The sequence below is a fragment of the Pseudomyrmex gracilis genome, unplaced genomic scaffold, assembly GCF_002006095.1.
Source record: "Pseudomyrmex gracilis isolate BER0280 unplaced genomic scaffold, ASM200609v1 scaffold_38, whole genome shotgun sequence".
Classification (NCBI taxonomy): domain Eukaryota; kingdom Metazoa; phylum Arthropoda; class Insecta; order Hymenoptera; family Formicidae; genus Pseudomyrmex; species Pseudomyrmex gracilis.
In genome coordinates this window covers 78,988-100,448 of record NW_018020622.1, presented here as the reverse complement: position 1 = coordinate 100,448, position 21,461 = coordinate 78,988, and the positions used below count along the sequence as shown (strand labels likewise).

The 21,461-nt window shown below is 38.3% G+C and overlaps 1 protein-coding gene across 1 annotated transcript in view; it reads right to left on the bottom strand.

The window, feature by feature from the left end:
* Positions 1-21,461, bottom strand: part of LOC109852846 (acetylcholinesterase-like) — an 88,072-nt gene that overhangs the window by 6,320 nt on the left and 60,291 nt on the right. The window contains exons 3-5 of the mRNA XM_020424387.1: positions 11,839-11,981; positions 6,083-6,235; positions 1,399-1,562 (exon numbers count right to left, since the gene is read on the bottom strand). Of these exons, the coding sequence (XP_020279976.1) occupies positions 1,399-1,562; positions 6,083-6,235; positions 11,839-11,981 (460 nt within the window). The remainder of the gene's footprint in view (positions 1-1,398; positions 1,563-6,082; positions 6,236-11,838; positions 11,982-21,461) is intronic.

The following is a 21,461-nucleotide window of genomic DNA, read 5'->3' as shown; positions in this document are numbered from 1 at the left end:
TATATATATATATATTTACATAATATTAACATACTCATGCTAATAAATGAAAGTTGAGGCTTGGGAACGAGTGTCCGGCGAACTTACTCTTTTCCGCGATTATAATTTGAATTTAAATTAACCTCGTTTCACACATCAGCGAACTCGTCGCATGCGTGTTACTTGTTTGTGTGAGACGTATAACTTACATTTTCAAACATCTCAGTAAGATCAAACTACGCAATTTTGTTTACCATTAAGTATCATTATTAAGCACTAATATATCCACGCGTGAAAAAAAAAAAAAACTAATTATATATTCGGTCATAATATTTGTTTCATAAAAAACAAATCTTCGTGCAAACACCACCACATTTTTTCATTTTATTAAATCTATTAGTTTTAAATATTAGAATATGTATGAATTGAAAATAACATCGTTATCGTTTTATTATTAAACATGTCATTTTTTTAACCATCGGAATATTTATGAATTAAATAACGTATCTATCTATACAAGACACATAATTAAATTTAGAGATACTAACTGATAAATAATTAAAACTTTTTATAACAAGAATTTTCCGCTGTATGTGCATATTTTTTATTTAAAAAAATTTGTTTTGTTTCAAGAATTTAAATAAAACCTTCTATTTAATTGTTTCTTTACACATACTAATGATAAGTAAATACTCGATAGCACGTCGAGGACATTTGTGTCAAAAAATTTGTCTTTTTTGACACACAAAAAAAAAAGGTTCGAATTCCACAAAATTGCGACGTATAAAAAAATTGTACTTTTATCTAAATCGTTAGACCATTTGTGTAACGTCAAATCGAAATTCACGTTTCTATCGAAGATTGCCAAACAGTTAGGTAATCTTTACATTTGCATGTATAATTTGCGACCTTAAGTTCTCACAAACTAGTCGCCAATGAAGAGCGACATAGACATTGTCCTTGACAAAATTGATCCCTCTTTCTCTCCTCGCGTATCAAACACGAGAAGCGTAATATCACGGCTTTAAATAAGACTAGGAATATCGCCGGCATTGAACTTTATTATGTTTCTATAACAGTCACGGTATATCTTCACGGGTTTCACAAACACACGGCGTATCGCATAAAAGTTAATATCCTCCACGGGCGGGCGCGAGACTATAAAGAAGATATGGCGCACAAGTTTCTTCTTGTTTCTCTTGTGTTTAACACAAAACATAATAACAAAATATTATAATAAGTATTATAATAATCTAGTATTATAATATATTAGAGAGAAGAAGCAAAAATATCTTTGCGCTACTTTCTTCGTGACTTCAAATCAGTCTCAAAGCACGTGATGTTCCTCCCCCTTGCTATTTTAATCGACATTTGATACCGCATTTGATTTGTGATACTCGTATTGCACAATATACTCACCCTGTATAAGCGAATTCCGAGAAGTGGTGAATTATTCTCAATGACAAATCTCGCTCTTCGTTATTGTATTTCAGAGACTTGTTCAGAGGATGCCCAAAGACGTATTCCACTTCGTCACCGTGCATCACGCCCATCCATTCGCCCCATACATTCGTACTCGTTCTCTGCAACATAATGTGCATCCCATTATGAGTGTATGTGTGTGTGTGTATGTGTATTCTTCCATCATCATCATTAGACCGGAGATGATACAATGCGAGATACGAGATTAATATAAAGTTTGTTGTGATATTCTCGAGTATGAAGATTATTATTATTATACATCAACGAAAACATTGACGTAACTGTGAACTTTAGTACTTTAACTTTTTTTTATAATAATAAAACTTTTAAAAAAATGGTTGGAAAATACATTATATTAAGCAACTCTTTCTTTCTTGAAATTGATACGTTTTTTTTTTTTTAATTACAAAAAAAGAATCCGCACAGATAGCATTATCTGACACGGCGTGAGTTCCAAAATGCACGGGAATCAGAAACGATATGATCACCACCATCGGAACATATAATTGGATATCGATTTCGGATCGACATTGCGCCGCAGAGCTTCGCAAGCACCGCGACGACTCGAAATTGCGACTCAATATTGCGGAAAAAAAAAAATTAAAAAAAATAAAAAGAATAAAAGAGGCCGAGGACTTTCGCGCGAGCCTTCGTCGGATAAAGTGGGCGGGCAAAGCCGTTATTAAGATTACGGGCGGCGCGCATGAGTAATGACATCCTCTTTACTTCCAGCGGCGCCCGGGGAAGAAGCGAACGCTCGCTGTCTGATAAATTACCTTCCCCGCTAATTGCTCGAGCCTTCGTATCGCGGTATTTCGCTTACGCGCGTTTCACGGCCGAGGGACTTCGCGATGAAGACAGAGGAGTAGCACGAAAGAACAAAGAGAAAAGGGAAACTGAAGGAAAAATAAAAACAAAAAAAAAAAAACAAAACAAAAGCGAGGTGAAAAGTGCAACGCCGAAGTCTATGGCGAAGGGACGGCGAGAGAGGGTGGAAAATGCGCGGAAGCGAAACGAGATGTGCCGAGGTGTGTGTGCGCGCGCGAGGGAAGTGTAAGAGGGAAAATAGAGTAGTGAAAAATAGGGAAAGCGCGAACTAAATGAGTGAGAAACTGCGGAAGAGGGAAGAAGTGTAAAAGGGAAAAGAGCACTGTCAAGGGAAAGGGAGTGACGCGATGAACGGGCGCGGATTAGATAAAAGTGCTATTTTTCACGAAAACTTCGTTCACGAGTTGATGATAGGTAAGGCGTGTCGCGACTGGTACGAGGGTGATATGTCGGGGACGTTACTTCCACGATCTGATATTTTCGAGATTATAGAGAATAGATTTCATGAAAGAGGAAATCACAATCGAATAAATTGATAAGCAAGAATGTTTCTCTCTTTTTTATAACGCCGCGCGCAATTAAAACTAAACCAATTTCTTCTCTCGAAATAAAATCTTCGTATCCGACGGTTTTACTTTTTTAGTTTTATTTAAACATTATTCGAGTTTTTTTTTGCGTCCATATTTAAAGTTGAAAAGGAACAAAGTTTCAAGAAATTCAGAGAAATCTGGCGAGTAGAATTAAACATTTCGAGCCAAAAAAAAAAAAAAAGAAAAAAAAATAGTTGGTTACGCGCCGCAAAATATATTACCCCGTTAAAAGTACTTTCCTCATATTTTTTGGGGCTGTATCTCCGACAAATCTGCGGCCGGGCAAAAATTAATTGCTAATTACTTGCGATCTTTTCTCGCGAGAGAAGATATTGCGCGCTCCTTCCCATTAAATTTCTTTTTGACTTACAGCGATATTATCCACGTTTCGTGAGAAACACGTCCGTGTGTGTTTTCGGATTACTCCGTTACTAACTCCGCGTGGAAGCTGTCGCGCTCCCGGTGGAGAAGTTGTCGGAATGAAAAGCAGAGATATCGCGAGCCCGCGGGCAAGATTTTTCGTTTGTTTTCTCTCAAAATCCACTTTGCACGATTTTTTTTTTTTTTTGTTCCTTCGGAGCGCGAGAGAGACCACCTTCCGAGACAACTCCCGGGGATGCCCAAGCGAGCGAAAAACACACGGTGCACGCGCGCGCGCGTACGCCACGAGAGAGGGATACCTGCCGAGATCATGTTATCGCCAAATTGAATCGCGCCTCGCGATTGCCGGAATACGAAAGTAAGAAGGGCCGAGTTGCAAAAACGACGCGAACGTGCCTCGACGAAACGTTTATCTATTATTCGATGCTCGATCGAATGCTTTACACGGTTCGCTGCACGATATATGGGATATGTGTGTATACGTACATGTATATTTATTTATTTCTACTCGATTCGACTCACAGAACACTCTCCGGGGCGAAAGTACGTAAATGCGTATACGCGCGCTCACGATAAATCATTGACTCACATGCACGGTTATTCTCTCTTGAAATTGATTTTCCGCGAGCGGAAACTCACAGGTGCGCTAAACTGTCGGAGGGGGAAAGGGAGGGAAAGAGGCGACAAAAAATTACGAACCTTCTTCATCATTGCCTCCCCCTCGACTAAACGAGCGAAAAACAAAAAAGAATCGAGAGGGGGGAAAAAAATGGACGATGTTAAATAAAGCAAAAGAAATCGTCATCGTCGTTATTTGTAGATTTCGCGTTTCTTGAATTCTACGAGCGCAATTTCGTTTTGCCTGTCCGTCCGGTTCATTTCTCTTTCTCCGTCGTTCTTTTCTCCGCGGTTTGCTCACGCGAGGGTGTCAGCCGCAGAAATAAATTGCCCGGGTTTAAATAATTTTCAATGGACGGTCTCACGCGTCGCAAACGTGATTGCGTTTATTAAAGGCGGGATAAAGCGCGAAACATAATTAAATAATGAAACATAATTCAGGAAACATAATTAAATAATGAGCACGACGCGTCTTGTATATACGTGTATGTAGTAAATGCTCGGTTTATAGAACCGTTCGAAATTATTAAGAGAGATAGTTCGCGGAAGCGAACTAAAAATCATTCATAATAAACTAATCTAAAAACCTTTTCCCGCTGATCTTGAAAAGATCAAGTTCGAGTTTGTAATCCACTCCGACCCGAGGCTCACGGATTCGAGATAGACGTATGGAGCCACTTTTCAACTTGAACGCGTCGCGATATCAGCTATCGCGCGGAATTCAATAACGGAAGTACGTGTAGTTTGAATTGAGACGTTTAAAGAGAAAGGATGTGGGAGAAAAAAAATAGTGAAAAGCTCGGATTTTCCTCTTGCGTTTTGCGGTTAAGCTGCGTTTTGGCACGCGGCCACGGCGCACTTGTCACTTGGATTTACTGACGAAGCGTCGATTTTCATCGACTCGACATTGTCTGCAATTCGTCACGGTTCATTTTCGTTTCGACGCGAGAGAAAAAGGTACCGAGAAATCCGATCAAAAAGGATCTATACACTAGACAATTAAAATTCAATCTGATAGTCAATTAGATTTGGCCTAATAAAAAGTTCGTAGTTGAAACCGGCGTCTTATCGCCGTTACGCGATTCCAAATTACATTTGCGCTAATTCCTATACCTAACAATCAACAAGTTTTCGCGGAGGGTGAAGGGGAAGGGGAAAGAGATTTCGTGATGCGATAACAGCGATGAAGAGCCGAAACATGACAGCACGGACTGCGGCTAACGCGACACTACGTACAACGTTTCGCGCCGCGTGCGAGAGAGAGTTTGCATTTCAAATAATTTCGGAGGTCACGCAGAGGGTGGGTTAGAGCAGTAATTGTACATCGTCATGAATGTACGCAATTTGTGCCCGCGCGCTGGATCTAAACATTACAGCCCGATGACACTGTTGAAGGCCGTATTGTCTTCCGCGTTGTGATTACACCGCGCGCAAATTCGGGAGCGAGCGCGTTGCGAGAAATAAATCACACGAACGTGATTCGCGCGTGATTGATAATGTGATAGAGATATCTGGTTATTACTCGTTATCCCAAATATTCACTGCCGCACTTTATCGCGGTAACAACAGAATGCCGATGATCGATTAACGTCTCGCGGAATGAACGTGTCGTGTTATCAGAAAATATTAATAGCACGTTTTTTGTTTTCACGTGCAAACAAGACTGGTGTTGCGTTTCCGCAATACATTTCGGAATTTTATCCCTCACTCGTCATCCTAATTTTTCGAGGCGTTTCCTCGGCTTTTTTCTTTTTTTTTTTTTTTTTTTTTTTTGTATTCCCGTTCTGCTCTCCCCGAGCTATTTCCATCGCAAAATCTTCTTACTGCGTTATGCAAGAGGCTCACAGAGAATCCAATTTACATAATACTTTTGCGGTAATTTCCCGCTCTTGTAAACTCTGTTCTTCCAGATTACTTTGGGAGAAAATAGCGCCACACAAGCTCGGCGCACAATCACGGCTGCGTCGAACATACATTGCGCCCGAGATAATGACGTTGAGGACGTTGATTATTTCGTCGAGATACGACTCATTAAAATTCGATACACTTACTTGGGCTTACCCATTTGATGTACAAATATTTTAATGAAGTATATATTGCACACGAAAATAAATTATAAAAACATTTTTCCGAGGATCGGGATTAGATGAGGTCAAGTTGACGAGGATCCTTTGATGCGCGCTGCAAGAAAATAATCAGCTCACCTGCGTGAAAAAGTAGTAGTAGACCTTCATGCCGCGATCCGCAAACACTTGCGAGAAATGTGTGGACGGGCAGATGAAGAAGTAATCGCCGACGATGTCCGCTATTGCTTTTTGATTTTCATAGCCATCATTTATTCGATCCCAATCGGTGTACTGTAACAGATATCCGTGACAAATCCGATTAGACGTTGCTCCAATTAAAGTTGAAAATCTTAATCCTACGCGCGACGCGAATTCGACTTGACATCTTTTACTTCAGAAAGATAAAAAGCGCTCTTCATTCCCAACTTTTCCAACTAAATTATAAATAAAACGAATCACTTTTAACATCTTCCAAAGAAAATGTTTAAAAAAATATTTTTTAAAAATTTATAAATACTACATATTTTTACTATGTATTTTTATTTCTGTTAATAAAAATTATTAATAGAAAAGTTTTTAATTGTTTTATCACGATAATAATTTGGTGTACTGTTAAAAGTGTTGCGTGTGCATTAATTAAACACGAGGTGTGCTACACAAAAAAGAAGTTTTGCCATTACACAGCCAGCAAGAAAAAATTTACTAAGCCTGTTGAATTTTTCATTTCTTTTCGTCAAACAAAACATTTTGTTCGCAAAACAAAGCGTTCAATGGGCTTAAACAAATTTTTCTTTCTAGCCGCAAAAAGTAACTAATCTCTTTGCTCCATTCCAGCAAAAATTTTTTTCCGTGTATTTTCTGCGTCGTTGCGCATTAATGAATATACACATTTTTTTACTTCGCCCTTTTATCTCTCCTCCGCTATCCCATTACCGTTAGAAAATAAATTTAATTTTTTATTCGAGTGCAACGCTTACATACAAGCTCTTGAACCGAAAAGAGATTAGTGGGGCATCGACGATTATGTCGGATCACTTTGTATCGTCGATTATTCTTCCCTCTCCCTCCCTCCCTCATTCCAGAACAGGCAGTAAAGCGCGCGCTTTTACGAATTTATTTCCGTTTGTATTGCTCACGCAAACAAACGAATTAGCAATGAATTTGTCAGAGACACGAGTTCTCGGTGACCTTTTCTGGATAAATATAAACAATAAATTAAGCGAAAAAAACATTCCCATCGGTGCGCTTTGTTATTCGCGGATATTTAATGAAATGTACACGAAACTCGAGGTTTCACGCGAAACTATCAAACAGCTCTTGACACAGCAACTTTGACGTACCGTTCTGCTGATCGGAAAGTAATTAGCGGTCGATTAGGAAAATGCAGCGCTCTCTTTCTCTCTCACTTTTTCTCTTTCTCTCTCTCTCTCTTTCTGTCTCTCACCTTTCTTCTTCGATAAAAGTGACATTACACCGTGTACATAACGATATCGATTTTCTCCGCGACCATAGCTGGCGTGTTACGCACTAGAAACCTGTTGGAAGTGTCACGTTCGTCGTAGATTCTTCGATCGTACGAGCTCCTATTTCACGGAATTTATGCGGAAGCGTGATGAAGACAGCAGCGGTTTTATCATCTTTAGTTTTTTATTTTATTTTTTTTTCCGTTCTCTTTGCTGAGAAGTGTCGTTGACCAAAAAACTGGTTTCCCGCCCGAAGTTATTGGCGAATTGCGCAATTTCCCTGATCCAAACTGAATATTTAATAGAAATCGAACGTGTGTTTGCGTGTCGTAAAGCAAATGTTTAATTGACGACATAATTACGGTGCTTCACCAATTTCTCAGACAGTTTTATGTCGAATCCGCGCTATTAATTATTCGCAGACGAGCTCATTAAGATTGCGCTCCGGCTTAACTTTTGAGCATTCGGTTTGAATATTTTACACACTATCTACATTATATCTCTTTAATAATGTCACGTAATTTCGTCACCGATTAATTCACAATTGTTTCATCTCAGTATAAAATTTATAAATAAACATCTACATTTTTTTTCATGTAAATGTGGATTTATATTTTAAAAATTATGTTCATACAAATGTTACTGAAATACCTTTTTTTTTTTTTAATCCTTTCTGACGTAAAATAAAATGGAATTCTTCTACCGTCTCTGTTGGATTTCATAATATTTATTTTTGTCAGAATAATCTCCGTAAGTGAAAAAAAAGTGATAACAAAGTATTCATATATATTCAATCTTTTCGTGGTAGATGCACCACCAAGGAATTGCATTTGTATTGTAATTACGCGAATCGAAACGAGCGAGCACTATGTTCTGGTAAGTGAAATAATGGGCTATTCGCAGTATTGGAAAAGCACTTTTTACGTGTACCGCGCAAATAAAACACATAAATATTTCATAATTGCACTTTTGCCGTCCGATGCAATTTTCACCCCGCAAAAATTAATTAGTTGTAAATAGTTTCCTATAAAATTTAGATTTGACGATAAGCAATATAATAAAAAACCGGATATAAATCTACTTTCTGTATTTAAAAAAAATATACGATCTCTCTTTTGTTCCATGTGTGAGAACATGGAAGAATTAAACTCTCTATGTGAATATGAAGTGATACGCGTTAGTCGTCGTTCGTTGCACGCACGTGTGTGCGCATCAGAGAAAAATATCGGAGTAACATTTCGAAACAAACGCCTTTTGCGCATAAAAAGTGACTTCGTGACAATTTAATTGGCTTCCGATAATCGCGTTAACAAGTTCGAAAATTCGCATCAAATAATTTGTTTTTCCAACATTGTGTACCATATGTATATGATGAGTATCTCGTTATTTTGGTTTTCTTTTACACACGACGATCGCGCATTTGCCTCCGCGAAACAAACTGTTATAACGCACACGACGTATGCCGTAAAATATACGTAGGCGTTGCTGGAAACTGCATATGGGTATTTCATAAATCACTCAAGACGCGCAACTTGCACGATGCGCGCGCCGCGAAACAAATATTTTCGTCGACGACGTCACGGAACACAATGTAAAACAGTGGTGATTACATTGTCAAAATATTGCCGCTCGTGAGACGGCATGCGCGTAATAATCCTAGTTTTTTTTTTTTTTTTTTTTTTTGCGCAATCAATTACTCAACGGAGTAAAAACACATACGCACACGAGTGAATACTGAAAAATGTTAAACTTCATGACGGAGAAGTAACGCGCGAAAGGATCGGTTTGCGCGAATCGGTACACGCGAATCAAGCGCGAAAGTGAATTTAACAAACTATGTGAGCAAATAGTTTTCGGATTTCGCGAACATTCTCTAATGTGAAATAATCCCGCTTGTGATACGATAAAAGAGGGAATAGCAATTTAATTGCGGTTCGGTCGTTTCATTGACTGTTGAAGGCTAACGAATCGATGAACGTTTCCTCTTTCTCTCTCTTTCTCTCGAATCAAAACAGCAAATGTAAATTAACACCGGCTATAACGCGGACAAATAGTGCGCGGGGGAGGACTTTCTTTGATTAGAAAAAATTGCCGTTCTGTTTTATGATCGCGATTACACGAAACAATGTCTCCGGTTTGCGAAAAATTATCGCGCGCGCGCGCGCACAACCAAGGAAACGGGAACGGAAAAAGCCGTGGAAAAAGAAACAGCCATAGGTAGGCGTTCCAATTAACGGTTTTTCACTTTACGTCCATTCGTATCCGCTGCAGTGCAGTGAGAAATGTAACGTTTAATAATATAATCATGACGGATTCCTTTTAGTGAAACAAACTGACACCGGCGTGCACTTAAAAAAACGCGCGCGCGCGCAATCGTGAAGTTTTCATGTATGTAAATGAGCGAACCAAACGATATTGGGAATAAAAACCGACGTTATATTGTGTTTATTTGATCGTGCTCCTTTATACACAACGCGTTATTACGGATTGTGTGTATTATTAAATCGTTTGTATTATTTTATTGCAGCAATATCTTCTAGCTGACAGTAAGTCGATAATCCAAACTCTAGTTTGAACAACACTTATGCAAATAATAAAGGAAAACATAGCGCGATTTTATATAACTTGAAAGTACAAATAAATGTATTAAATTTGTAAGCTTAATAAAAATATTTATATTTTAATTTGTTTGTTTAGAACATTTGTTTAATTTTTATTTTCTGAGTGAGCGTGCTTTGATCCATTTTTAAATATAAAATCTGACTTCGAGACCAGCTCATTGGTCTCGCAGTCTGAGTGCAAAGAGTTGCGAATATGTGAAGGTCCCGAGTTCGAATCTCCACTCAACGAACTTGGAATTTTTTCCGAGCCGATTCTTTTCAATCGAGTTGAAAAACAAAACCTTACATTTCAAACAAAACGTTTTCCCTCTTGTTACAATCTTTATCTTCCTGATAATACTGGGAAGTTTTCACACAACTCTAACTGCTTTAATTTATAAATCCAATCATCGATTCTTGACTTCCACAAAATTTTCAAAGTGGATGTTTTTAAAATCGATCTGTATCTCTTGGAACAAGTCATGTACATAACGGCATGGGGTAATGTAAGTAAAATTCGCTGAGTGAGGTAATATTTTTCATCTAAAATTTTGGTGCCGTATTTGGTGTAATTAACAAGAAAGATTATATTTTTGCACTATCTATCCATAATATTGGCTCGTTCTGTCTTTCTACCATTTATTTGAAAATTTTACGAGCATGTCCTCGTTTTTTAATACTGTTTTTTTGAATATTACAGAGATACGTAAAAACTAACAATTTTTTTATAAGTCGATGATCAATAAACTATGCGATCAATACTTTTTGCAATTGATTAATACAATTCGTGCGTGTATATATGTAGGTAACAGGCGCACGTTAAATTGTACTTATTTCAGCGAACCGGGAGAGAGGTTAAATTGACATCTGATATATGGTTCGCTTGTTCTTCTCTCTTGCAAAAAGGAAGCCCCGAAGCGACTTAGCGACAGTTACAAGTTGAAGTTAGCTAACAAGAAGAATGCTCGAGACCGATGAATATAGCGAGGTCTCGTTGAGTGGTAGTTTGAAAAAAATATAGGTCGCAGTGTGCCTGCTAGACACACATATATATACGTACATACATATGTGTACATATTTCTGTGTGAAGTATGTAATTTGCTCGCCATCTCTGTCCCGTGAGAGATCTTGCTTTCTAGTATTCAAACGCGAATTTTAACACTTTAAGGTGCGCTCTGTTTGTTTAGATACGCGCGTATAATATAAATTTTTATACATTTAAATGATCATCATCTCTCTTTTTTTACGCGCAACTCATTAATTAACAGATGAAGAGTTGCAAAAATGTGTTTGTTGCAAAGTTAATGGATTTTTTTTCTAATTTTTTGTTTTCTATCTGTTAAACTGATAATAATGTGACATATGTATATAATACATATATATATATATATATATATATATATATATATATTTAATGCAAAGAGTTACAATCATTTTTTTATGTATGCTTTTTACTTCCGAAAATTTTTATCTGTTTTTTTCTAGAAGCTTGCATTCAATTTGATACAGAGACTCGTTAAATGTTCCATATCCATGAAATATTTTAAACTGATGGAATGACAGTGCGAAACCGTATTTAGAACCAAATAGATATTTCACGGACGAAGTAATCCCACGTGAATAACAATCCGGAAAACACGTACATATGTATTTTTATTTACAAAATAGCCAGTGTGTAAATTTTTGGAATAATAAATATAATCCACGCGTTCTAATAGTTCACAATACTTTGGATGAACTTATTAAAAACAAAAACGTTGAACTTTTGCGAAAAAAACCCGCAGTGTTTGTCTTAACTATCACAGAAATACACGTGACAAGAATTACTTACTTGGAAAATAATGGCTTGCTTCTCGATTTCTGACATGTTCTTAAAGATGGAGTTGATGATGGTGAGAAACTTGTCTCGTTCTAAAAAACTGGGCTGATCTTTCTCGAAGAAGTCAATGAAGTCGTACAGAATGAAATACGTTCCTGAAACAAAAAACACACCGTTAGACAGAAGAAGAGAGAGAAAAAACCTCTCTGAGTGTTAGCAAAAAATGTGGAAAATACTGCGTGAGTGGTTACGTATCTATATATACAATTTGTATATCCTATATAAAAAAGGGAATTTGGACCGAGAAGTGCGCGTTTTGGAGCCGATTGTATCGCATCTATAGTTGCCTCTTTTCCGCGTTGCCGATTAGTTGGTTGGTTGATCGAGTCGAATCAAATCGGTAAGATCGAGAGAGTAAATAATGAAAAAGAGTAGAAAAACAACAAGTGAAAATAACGTGACTGTAATTTATATTATATATAACATTAAATAATGCATATTATACATATAATTTATTATATATTTATAATATTATACTTTATATTGTATTATATTGTATGTATTATATACATACTACAGTAATGTCACTGACCTCCGCCGCGCGGCCTTGGCGGGGCACTGACCTCGGCCGCGCGGCCTTGGCGGGGCACTGACCTCGGTCGCGCGGCCTTGACGGGAGCACTGACCTCGGCCACGGGGCCTTGGGGGGGGGGGGGGGTCACTGACCGCGGGCGCGCGACCGCGGCGGTGTTACTGACTTCGGTCACGATTACGGTATATATATATATATATACACATACATATATGCGTATGTGTGTGTATTATATATAGATATAGAATATTATATATAATATATATAATATTCTTTTTTTTACCCTTTTCCCTGTCACTTGACTTTAGTCACGTGTTGTTTTTCCACTTCTCTCTCTCACTACTTTTTGAGTTTGATTTTCATGCGTTATTTTTGACATCTCTCGTATGTATATCACATAGTTTATAAGATATATATATTAGCTGTCATCGCGGTGACAGGTTGTGTTCACTGATGCAACACATGAAAATAAAGATAATATTAGCGTGCGCGTAGCGCGCGCTTGTGTTGTGCTAGTATTCTAAAAAATACAACATTCACACCAAAGTTTTCCCAACGCTTTACATTTTTGAAAATATTTTTCCCGGACAATCGGATATGTCGAGTAAACTTTGAGGGATTGAGAAATCTTTGGAGTCTTAAAATATTTTCTCGTAAAAAATATTGACACTTTGTTCAAAACTGTATCGATATCATAAGCAAAATTCTCTCTACGATTTCGCGACATTATTACATACATTTTTGGAAAGGCTTATATATACTTCTTTATCCATCTTCTTTCAAGTGATACAAGCCGACAATTTTCCCCGGCGCGGATTGTTCCTCACTGTGACGCAAGTGTTTACGAAGCGTCGCGCTTTGTAATTTGCAGAGAGAAGCGAGAATTTTTTCGTCCTTTGTTTAATGAAAAAAGTTGACCGCGCGAAATGTTACCATGCATTCTTGGCATAGAGCACACCGGATTTCCGGATGTTTACACGTGCTCAAACGTTGGAAACTTCATCCCTATGCTCGGTAAGAGCGCCCACGCCTCGGGCGCGCCACCGTCTTTGAGATCGCGCGCGAAGGATCTTCAAAGGGAGAGTGCGCTTCGGAAAAGAAAATGTAGTTTTCTGATATATAAAGAATTTTCTGTTGAGCAATATGCACAACGATAACAGGCAGTCGGAGAGAGAAAGAGAGAGAGATGCCGCTCCGGCATTTATATAATGTAAATATTTTCCAAGAATCCATATAACCCATCGGGTGATGTTAGCAGCTCTCATATCACTCGTGCAAATTTAAACGGGGACGATGGGATCGACACGAATTATATTCGATTCTTTACGACACCGCGTGTTTTCCGCGACGAAATGCGAATTTAATTGCGAAATAAAACCGAAGATAAAAACAAAAAGGATCAATAACAGTCGACATGAATATGGTAATTCGCGAAAAAGAAAATAAACGCGCGCGCGGAAAGCTCCCGTATGTATAAACCAAAGATAATTATTCTCTTCCTTTTTTTGTGCAATCGGAAATTCAATTGTAAAATACGAACAGGCTTTTGTTATTGTGTGGCAAAACGTAACTTTAGCTTTTACTTTCCTCCCGACAAACAAGAAGATAGATATTAATGTTGTTAATCAAAATTTACACACACGCTTAAATATTGTATTATCAGCGGAGAAAGTTTCGTCTGTGATAAACAATAACACATTGACATGTATTTGCGTTAATTTCCAAATGTATGAGATATCTACTTATTATATTGCGACATGTGTGGAAATGTTAAATATTGCGTTTGAATTAATTCGCACACAAGATAAATATTACACTAATTTGTATTAATTCGACAATGCTCAAATGATTATATTTCATAATTTATTATAATAATTTATTATATGTTTACACACACGCGCGCGCGCGCGCACGTTATTTTTCCCGGCATTTCCCTGACTGGTGTGTATACCTGTCATCGCGTGTGCTAAAGCGAAACCTTCCTCTCTCTGATTAGGTATGAGCCTTTGTTTGCCTTCGGGGTTCTCTGCCTGCAATCATGCCACCGAGACTTAGAATCAAATGGCCGCCGTTTAGCGTTAAACGCGGAGCTCTGAATGCAAGCACGGGCGTTTACCGTTCCCCCAATTATACGGGTAACAAAGCACGCCCGTTTTGCATTTTGCTATGGCCCATCCAGTACATATTTTACTCTGCACTCATACACTTTCGCGGCGGAACACAATCGCTTTGAGCGTTTTAACGTATTATCTTTTGTGCGCACTTCAGAAGCGTCTTTTCCGAGCGAAAGATAAATCGCTTTAATTAAAAGATCGCGGCGGTTTCGCCATGCGTGACAAACTTTAAGATTGACTAAAAGGTGGAAATTACCATCGCGCGTTCAAAGGATTAGAATTATTGCACCTTTTAACTGAAGCGCGCGCGCGCGCGCACATGTGCCCTTTCATTTTATTCCGTTCGAGTTTCTTATTTCTCGCGCGTGAAGTATCTTTTCAAAATTCAAGATATCAAATCATTTGTCTGACATAATAGTTGGACGACGACGGAATAATAATTCATCACGGGTAATTCGCGATCGATAATAATTTGAATAATTTTGCATTTAAATCCCTTTCTGGGAATGTCAATGTTCCATACATATATTCCGAATCGCGTCAGATTCAAATATTTTCCCATAATCCCCATGACGCGGCTGCCGCCGCGACGTTCGGCAATCTTTTATAACCCACCTACGGCGATAAAAAATATTCTGTATTCATGGTCGTAAATCAAAGTATTTTGTGCATATCTTTATATAAACGTGCGAGGGCTTTCAAAAATGTTCTCTCCTTTCAAAAAGTAAATGGGCGATACGAAATGACGACGGGGAAGAGTAAAACACACACGTACGTGCAGCACACGGGAAGCTGAAAAGAGAATATATCATGTACGGTACCGAACACAATGCCAGACGTACAAGCCGCAAAAAAAAAGAGAGAAAAATCAACGGACAATAAAGAGATTAAGCTGCGCCGGAATGAAAATAACGTATTTTTTTTTGGTTTTTGTTTTTTTTTTTGGTTTTTTTCGGCACGCGGTAATAAAGAAATCTCTTTGCTCTTTATCCGACTCAATTAATTATTTTTCCGCGAAAGAATCTTAAGAGCTTTCGCTAATTTAAGCATAATTTTGCATTATGCATACGTTTAAAGAAAAATTACAGAGAAGCACTGTGAAAATTATACAGGAAATAAATACGCGCTTCCTCAGAAAATTTCTCCGCGTTGATATATCGAATCAATAAAATAAAAAAACGCGATATGTGTGTACAAATAGGTATATATATCGCAAATTTTTCTAAATTATCGACATTTGCGTAACATTCGTTGACATATCAGATAATTTGTCGTTTTTTTCATTACGATTAATATTGCAGGCAGAAAATTGAGGAATATTGCAGCGCAAACGCGCGAATTTTCTCTTTGAAAGCCGCGCGTCGTCCCCCCCGTGGTTTTGAATAATGAATATACAGGAACACACGCGCGCGCGATAAGTGAAATATTTCATTATAAGCGAAAATTGGAAAGCAAGCATGTGTGCTCTCGTCGAGGAAATAAACGCGATATACAATCGTTGGAACTCGGTAGAATTTCTTAATCGCTGCTAGACCGAACGCGCTCGGGGAAAATCGCGAAACTCAATTACAGATAGAATCAAGTGCATTGATATAAACTCGTCGCATTTCACCCGAGCATACGTGGGATATACAGACGGATTGGAAATTAGTAATTAACATGTCGGATGCACACGCGAGAACATTTTAGAAGTTAAATTATAAGTTCGCGGATGCGCACGCGCGCATCGCCATTTCAATCGGTTCAAGGGAATTCCCAGATGCATCCCTCAGTTGCAGTTGAATAATAGCGTGTATATACATATATATATATATATATAATATATAATATACACACACATATATATATATTCGATCCTTTCTAAATAAACTGGTCCGAATGTTTCACAGTTTCCTTCACTACACGTAGCAGCACTTTTGGGAATTCACCGACGTGTAGATTCCCACGTGTACGTTGAACTTAATTCGAGAATTACATCAGGCTATGCGACTTGGTCGTGCAACCGCATGTTGTTGTTGTTGTTGTTGTGATATGTGTTAACTGTGTGTTTCTGTACACGAAGGATAAAATTAATACAAAAAAATATGCAAATTTTTTTCACAAATAAATTCTCACACTCCAACAACCTGTGTCCACATGGCTGTTATTTACTCTTGATTAATTTCCGTGTTAATTTGGAATTAAACTCACGAAGTCGTTACTTCAATGATTTCTATGATAAAAATTATGATCTTGAAAGATATTACTTTTAAGAATGTTTTTTTGATAAAATGTAATTTCTATTATTTTTTACGTATACGTATTTTGCCTATTATTTTCTCTAGAAAATCAACGATTACACGTTTCTGAATATTTCATATCTTTGACATAAGATCTCGTAAAGGTATTTTATTGAAATGAGAGAGATATTCGGATATGTATTTCACTTCCGTGAAATATTACGTCGTTCTTTTATTGTACGTATAACGTTACCGCTGGCAAGGAATCAGCTTCGAGTCTGGGTTCAAATCGCCATGTGTTCCAACATTGTCTCCGATGCAAGAAACAACAGTGATATTTTCATGTTTACGGTATAACGTGATTAATCTCATTGGAATTAAACGTGATCTCTGTCGCGATATTGTGAGAACCGAGGTTTTAAAATCCAATACGGCAACGAAATCACAATTCAATTTCAACTTCGGAATTTTTGCAAACACGAGACTACATGACGAGATTCGATACATTTGATGTGAGCGAACACAATCGCGAAATAAACAAGAGGCAGGAGATATCAGATTTTATGTGAATTATTTTGCAAAAAAGCTCAATAAAACACTAATAAGTGTCTGTATCGATTTCCCGATCATATGAAAATTTTGCGTGAAATTGATATTAGATACATATTTACACATAAACCGTAACGTTCTACTTTTTTAGAATACAATTAACAAACAATCTCGTTTCACGGTTATCCGATTCGGGAGCTGGACCAAGTTGTCTTGTTTTTTCGCTGGCAACGTGCCAGGATTCAAGTCAGATTGTGGGTTTTCCGTGCGCGTGACACTTAAAACATCTTTCTCATTACTTCTGCAACAATTCCCATATCGATCTGCACGCATGTTTGCTGCAGCACACAAGTCCGTGGCCAATATTTTGAAATCGAATCTTGCACTTAAGATCGTAAGTTGAGTTTTAGATATTGCAGACCGTTTTATTGGTCCGTACAGTATTACAGATTATCTGAAGATGAACTTAAAACGATTTTAGATATAAGATCGAGGAACCGCGAAGTAAGCTTATAAGTAAAAAAGAATCGAGTTGTAGATCGCTTCCTATATACAATATAAAGACGACCCGTCGTATCGATAGTAGAAAAGTAGTTAGAAAAGACGGTAGTTAATATTTGCGACAGGTAGGTTATGTATCTTATTGTGCGATCTTCTTCACGGAAGAGACACGTTCGCGAGACGTGCGAGAAATTTATTTCTTCAAGGAAAAGAGCTACGGAATTTAGTTTAACATCCGACACAGCCGACGCGTGTCGCGGAGAACGCTGCTGCTGCTGCTATTCTTCCTTTTTTTCCCCGGCTCTTTTTTTATCCGCGAAATATATCATGCGACGCGAGTACATGTTGCGAAGGGAGAGAGAGAGAGAGAGAGAGATGCTGTTTAGTTTACTAGAAGCTCTTGTAATAATATTCCATCTGACAACAAAGCCAGAAACCGAGTTGACTCGCCCCGGGGTGGTTTTTGTTACGGTGTTTCGGTTTCCGGGGGAAGGTTAATGGACACTTCGGAGAGACCGGAGCGCGCAGGACGAGCTAACAAATCGACAAGTCTCCTGACAAACACAACACCGCTACATTGCCGTAGAGCAAATGAAACGAAATAACATCAATAAATAATTCATTCGGCTATGCAACGCCCGGCACGCGCGCGAAAACAAAAGATTGCGATTTTCTGCGACTCCCTGCAGGTTTCCCTTTAATGCATACAGAGTATTCCCGACCCGGAAAACCTTTCATCTGTAATTTTCTAATCAATTTGGAAACGATGGTTTTTTTTTTTTTTTTTTTTTTGTAAGACTGTAGGGAAAGAAAGAAAAAAGAGACAGAAGGGAACACATGTATTAGATGTAAATTGTCGAATGTCTACATCTCTCGTACTTCGTAATTCACAGAAATGGGAAAATCTTTGCAATAAGATTCTCTCGCGATTTGAAATTGAGCGAAAACCAACACGACGCGAGATACAAACTATTATCGCAAGTGTACAAATTAGATGTGGCAGTAGCTTCGTTCGGGGACAAAGTTATCGGTCAACCTCTATCCGCGACGCGGAATGCGGAAAGATTTAGGGAGAAGGAAATTATTTGGTCGTAAGAGAAACAGATTCGCGGGCTTAGGAACGAAACGGCACCAGACTCGACCGCAAACACCGACATAGCATTACGAACTCCGCTCGGATTGACTTTCCAGAGAGTAAGCCGTTTTAGCAGTAGCGAATTCGAGCATTTGTGGCGCACCTCTAGTCGACCAAAATGGTAAGGAATTAAGATCAGATACGTCACAATCGCGCAGCATCCGAACATTTCCCTTCGTAATGACAGGAATTTCTCAGAGTGGAAAGCACACACGTAAAGTCTGGTTCTAGTAGAGGTAATTCTATATTCCGTTTTGCCACAAGTAAGAAAACAAGAGAGAGGGAAAGAGAGAGGGTTTATCTCGAATGCTGCCAAGATGCATAGAATGGAAAATTACGAACACATATTTAACACATCAGATACTAAATTAATTGCCAAAAAAATTAGACGGATAAAAACACGCTATTTGTTGAGCAACAACAGTTTAAATACGACACAATGCATTCTAAACAAAATTGAATAACCTGAATATTTACGAGCGAGCTCTCGTTGTTTACATCATAATTGGCAAAATAATGGGTCGGGTTTGTGTCCATGACGGAATAATTCCAAAAGAGAATCCTCTTTTCGAAGCGCGAAATGAAGAAAAAGACTTTTTCTCCGTCTTTTTTCCGAGACGTTTTCTTCGAGATACTCCTAATGAATCTTACACTTTATCGTTTCTCTCTCCGTTCGCGCCTTCAGACCTCGGCGGCGTGAATGTTACGAGAACACAACCACGAATAAGTGAATCATGTCCATTCTTTTGCAGCTTGAAAAAACTTATGAATTGTTTCGCTCAAAAAAAAAAAAAAAGAAAAAATCATACAAAAGATGAAAGATAAATAAGAGCGTTTTCAAAGAAAGAAATCTGCTGACGCGCGAAAGATCAACAATGAATATGGAAAATGAACTGCGAGAAAATAACTCGTCTCGTACAAAAAACAAGTTGCGTGACGAGATTACATACTCACTTAAAAATCTCGCGCTATCATCTCAAGTGTTGTTCGCGAGTATATTTTACAATTTCGGTCAAACAGATGAACGTAAACATTAATATTACGCACACAAAAGCTCATAAGGATTTTCCAAAAAAACCAATGTAACATTTCCTTACAATTACATTTTCCATATGCTGGAAAATGTAAAATTTTCACAAGCTATGAAAATTAAATATATAATTCGCGAAATATCTTTTGATTATTTTCATTATATTTCGCGAATGGAATTGGGTTAAATATTCCCGATCGAACAACTTAAACAGAATAATTGTTTTTTTATTAAATAAACGCCTTTCGCGATCCATACGTATTGAAAAACAAATTTATTTCAGCTCATTTTGATGACGGAGAAATGGAAAATGTAAAATAATCTCATTCTCCACAGAGATTTCAAATATGCGTGAGTATTATTATGTAATATATGGTAATTATTTTTATAAAGTGTAAATTAAAGAAAAATAAACATATATATATATATATATAACATATATATATATATATATACATTATAAATCTTACCGAATGCTTTTTCCTTCTCTTTTTCTTTCTCTGTCTTATAAAGATTTCAGCTCCAGCGAATCTATAATCGTTTTTCGATTGACATACCATTCGTCGTTTCTCTCTGCGATATTACGGATCGCGAAGTGAGAACGTCTTTTCGATGGTGATGCCGAAACGGTCGAGGCGCAGCGCGCGGCGGCGACCCGTGCAATCCGTCAATGCGGAACAAAGAATTTGCAGACGCTCCGATGCGAACGCGGAAGCATATTTCCATCGTCTGGAAGAAGAGGGGGGGGGTCCGATGCAAAAGAACTCAATTACGGGCAACTCCCTCAGGCGCGGGCGAAGAAGAGAGAGCAGAAGAAAGGAGCTGTAACGCGCGCGCGACTCCAGCGCGATTCCAAGGCTTGACGAATAGCCGGCGGGGTTGAGGAAAGGAAAAAGTATAACGGGGCCGAAGAAGGTACGAAGAGAGAAAGGAAATAAAGAGAGAGAGAGAGAAATAGAAACTAGCAAGAGAAGAAAGAGGAAGGCAGAGAGAGAGAGAGAGAGAGAGAGAGAGAGAGAGAGAGAGAGAGATGAAGTAGATAGGTAAAGGAAAAGGTGTAAGAGCGGAGGAGGTTCGATGGAGGAGCGGTGGTTGCACGCAGGGGATAAAAGGTGGGAAGAGAGCTCGAGCGAAGGACGGGGGTTGGAGGGAGTTGCCACGACCTCGCCTGCTTGCCTACCTACCTCCAGGCTCACCCATCTCTATCGATTCAACGCCACCAACTTGTTGGCTATCCTCACTGTCGGGACTGTCGACTATCTTCTCCCGCACTCGATGTGACGTCTGTTAACCCTTAAGTGGAAGTGCGTCGAAGCGTGACAATAACGACGATTTACGTCGAATAAGAAATCTAAAATACGTTCGGAAAGAGAGAGAGAGAGAGAGAGAGAGAGAAGTAGACACGTGTAAACTCACGTAAATCAAAAAAGAGAAACAATCGCGCGCGTTTTCAGCGCAAATTACACGTGAAATACGTGGCGAATTTCTCTCACGT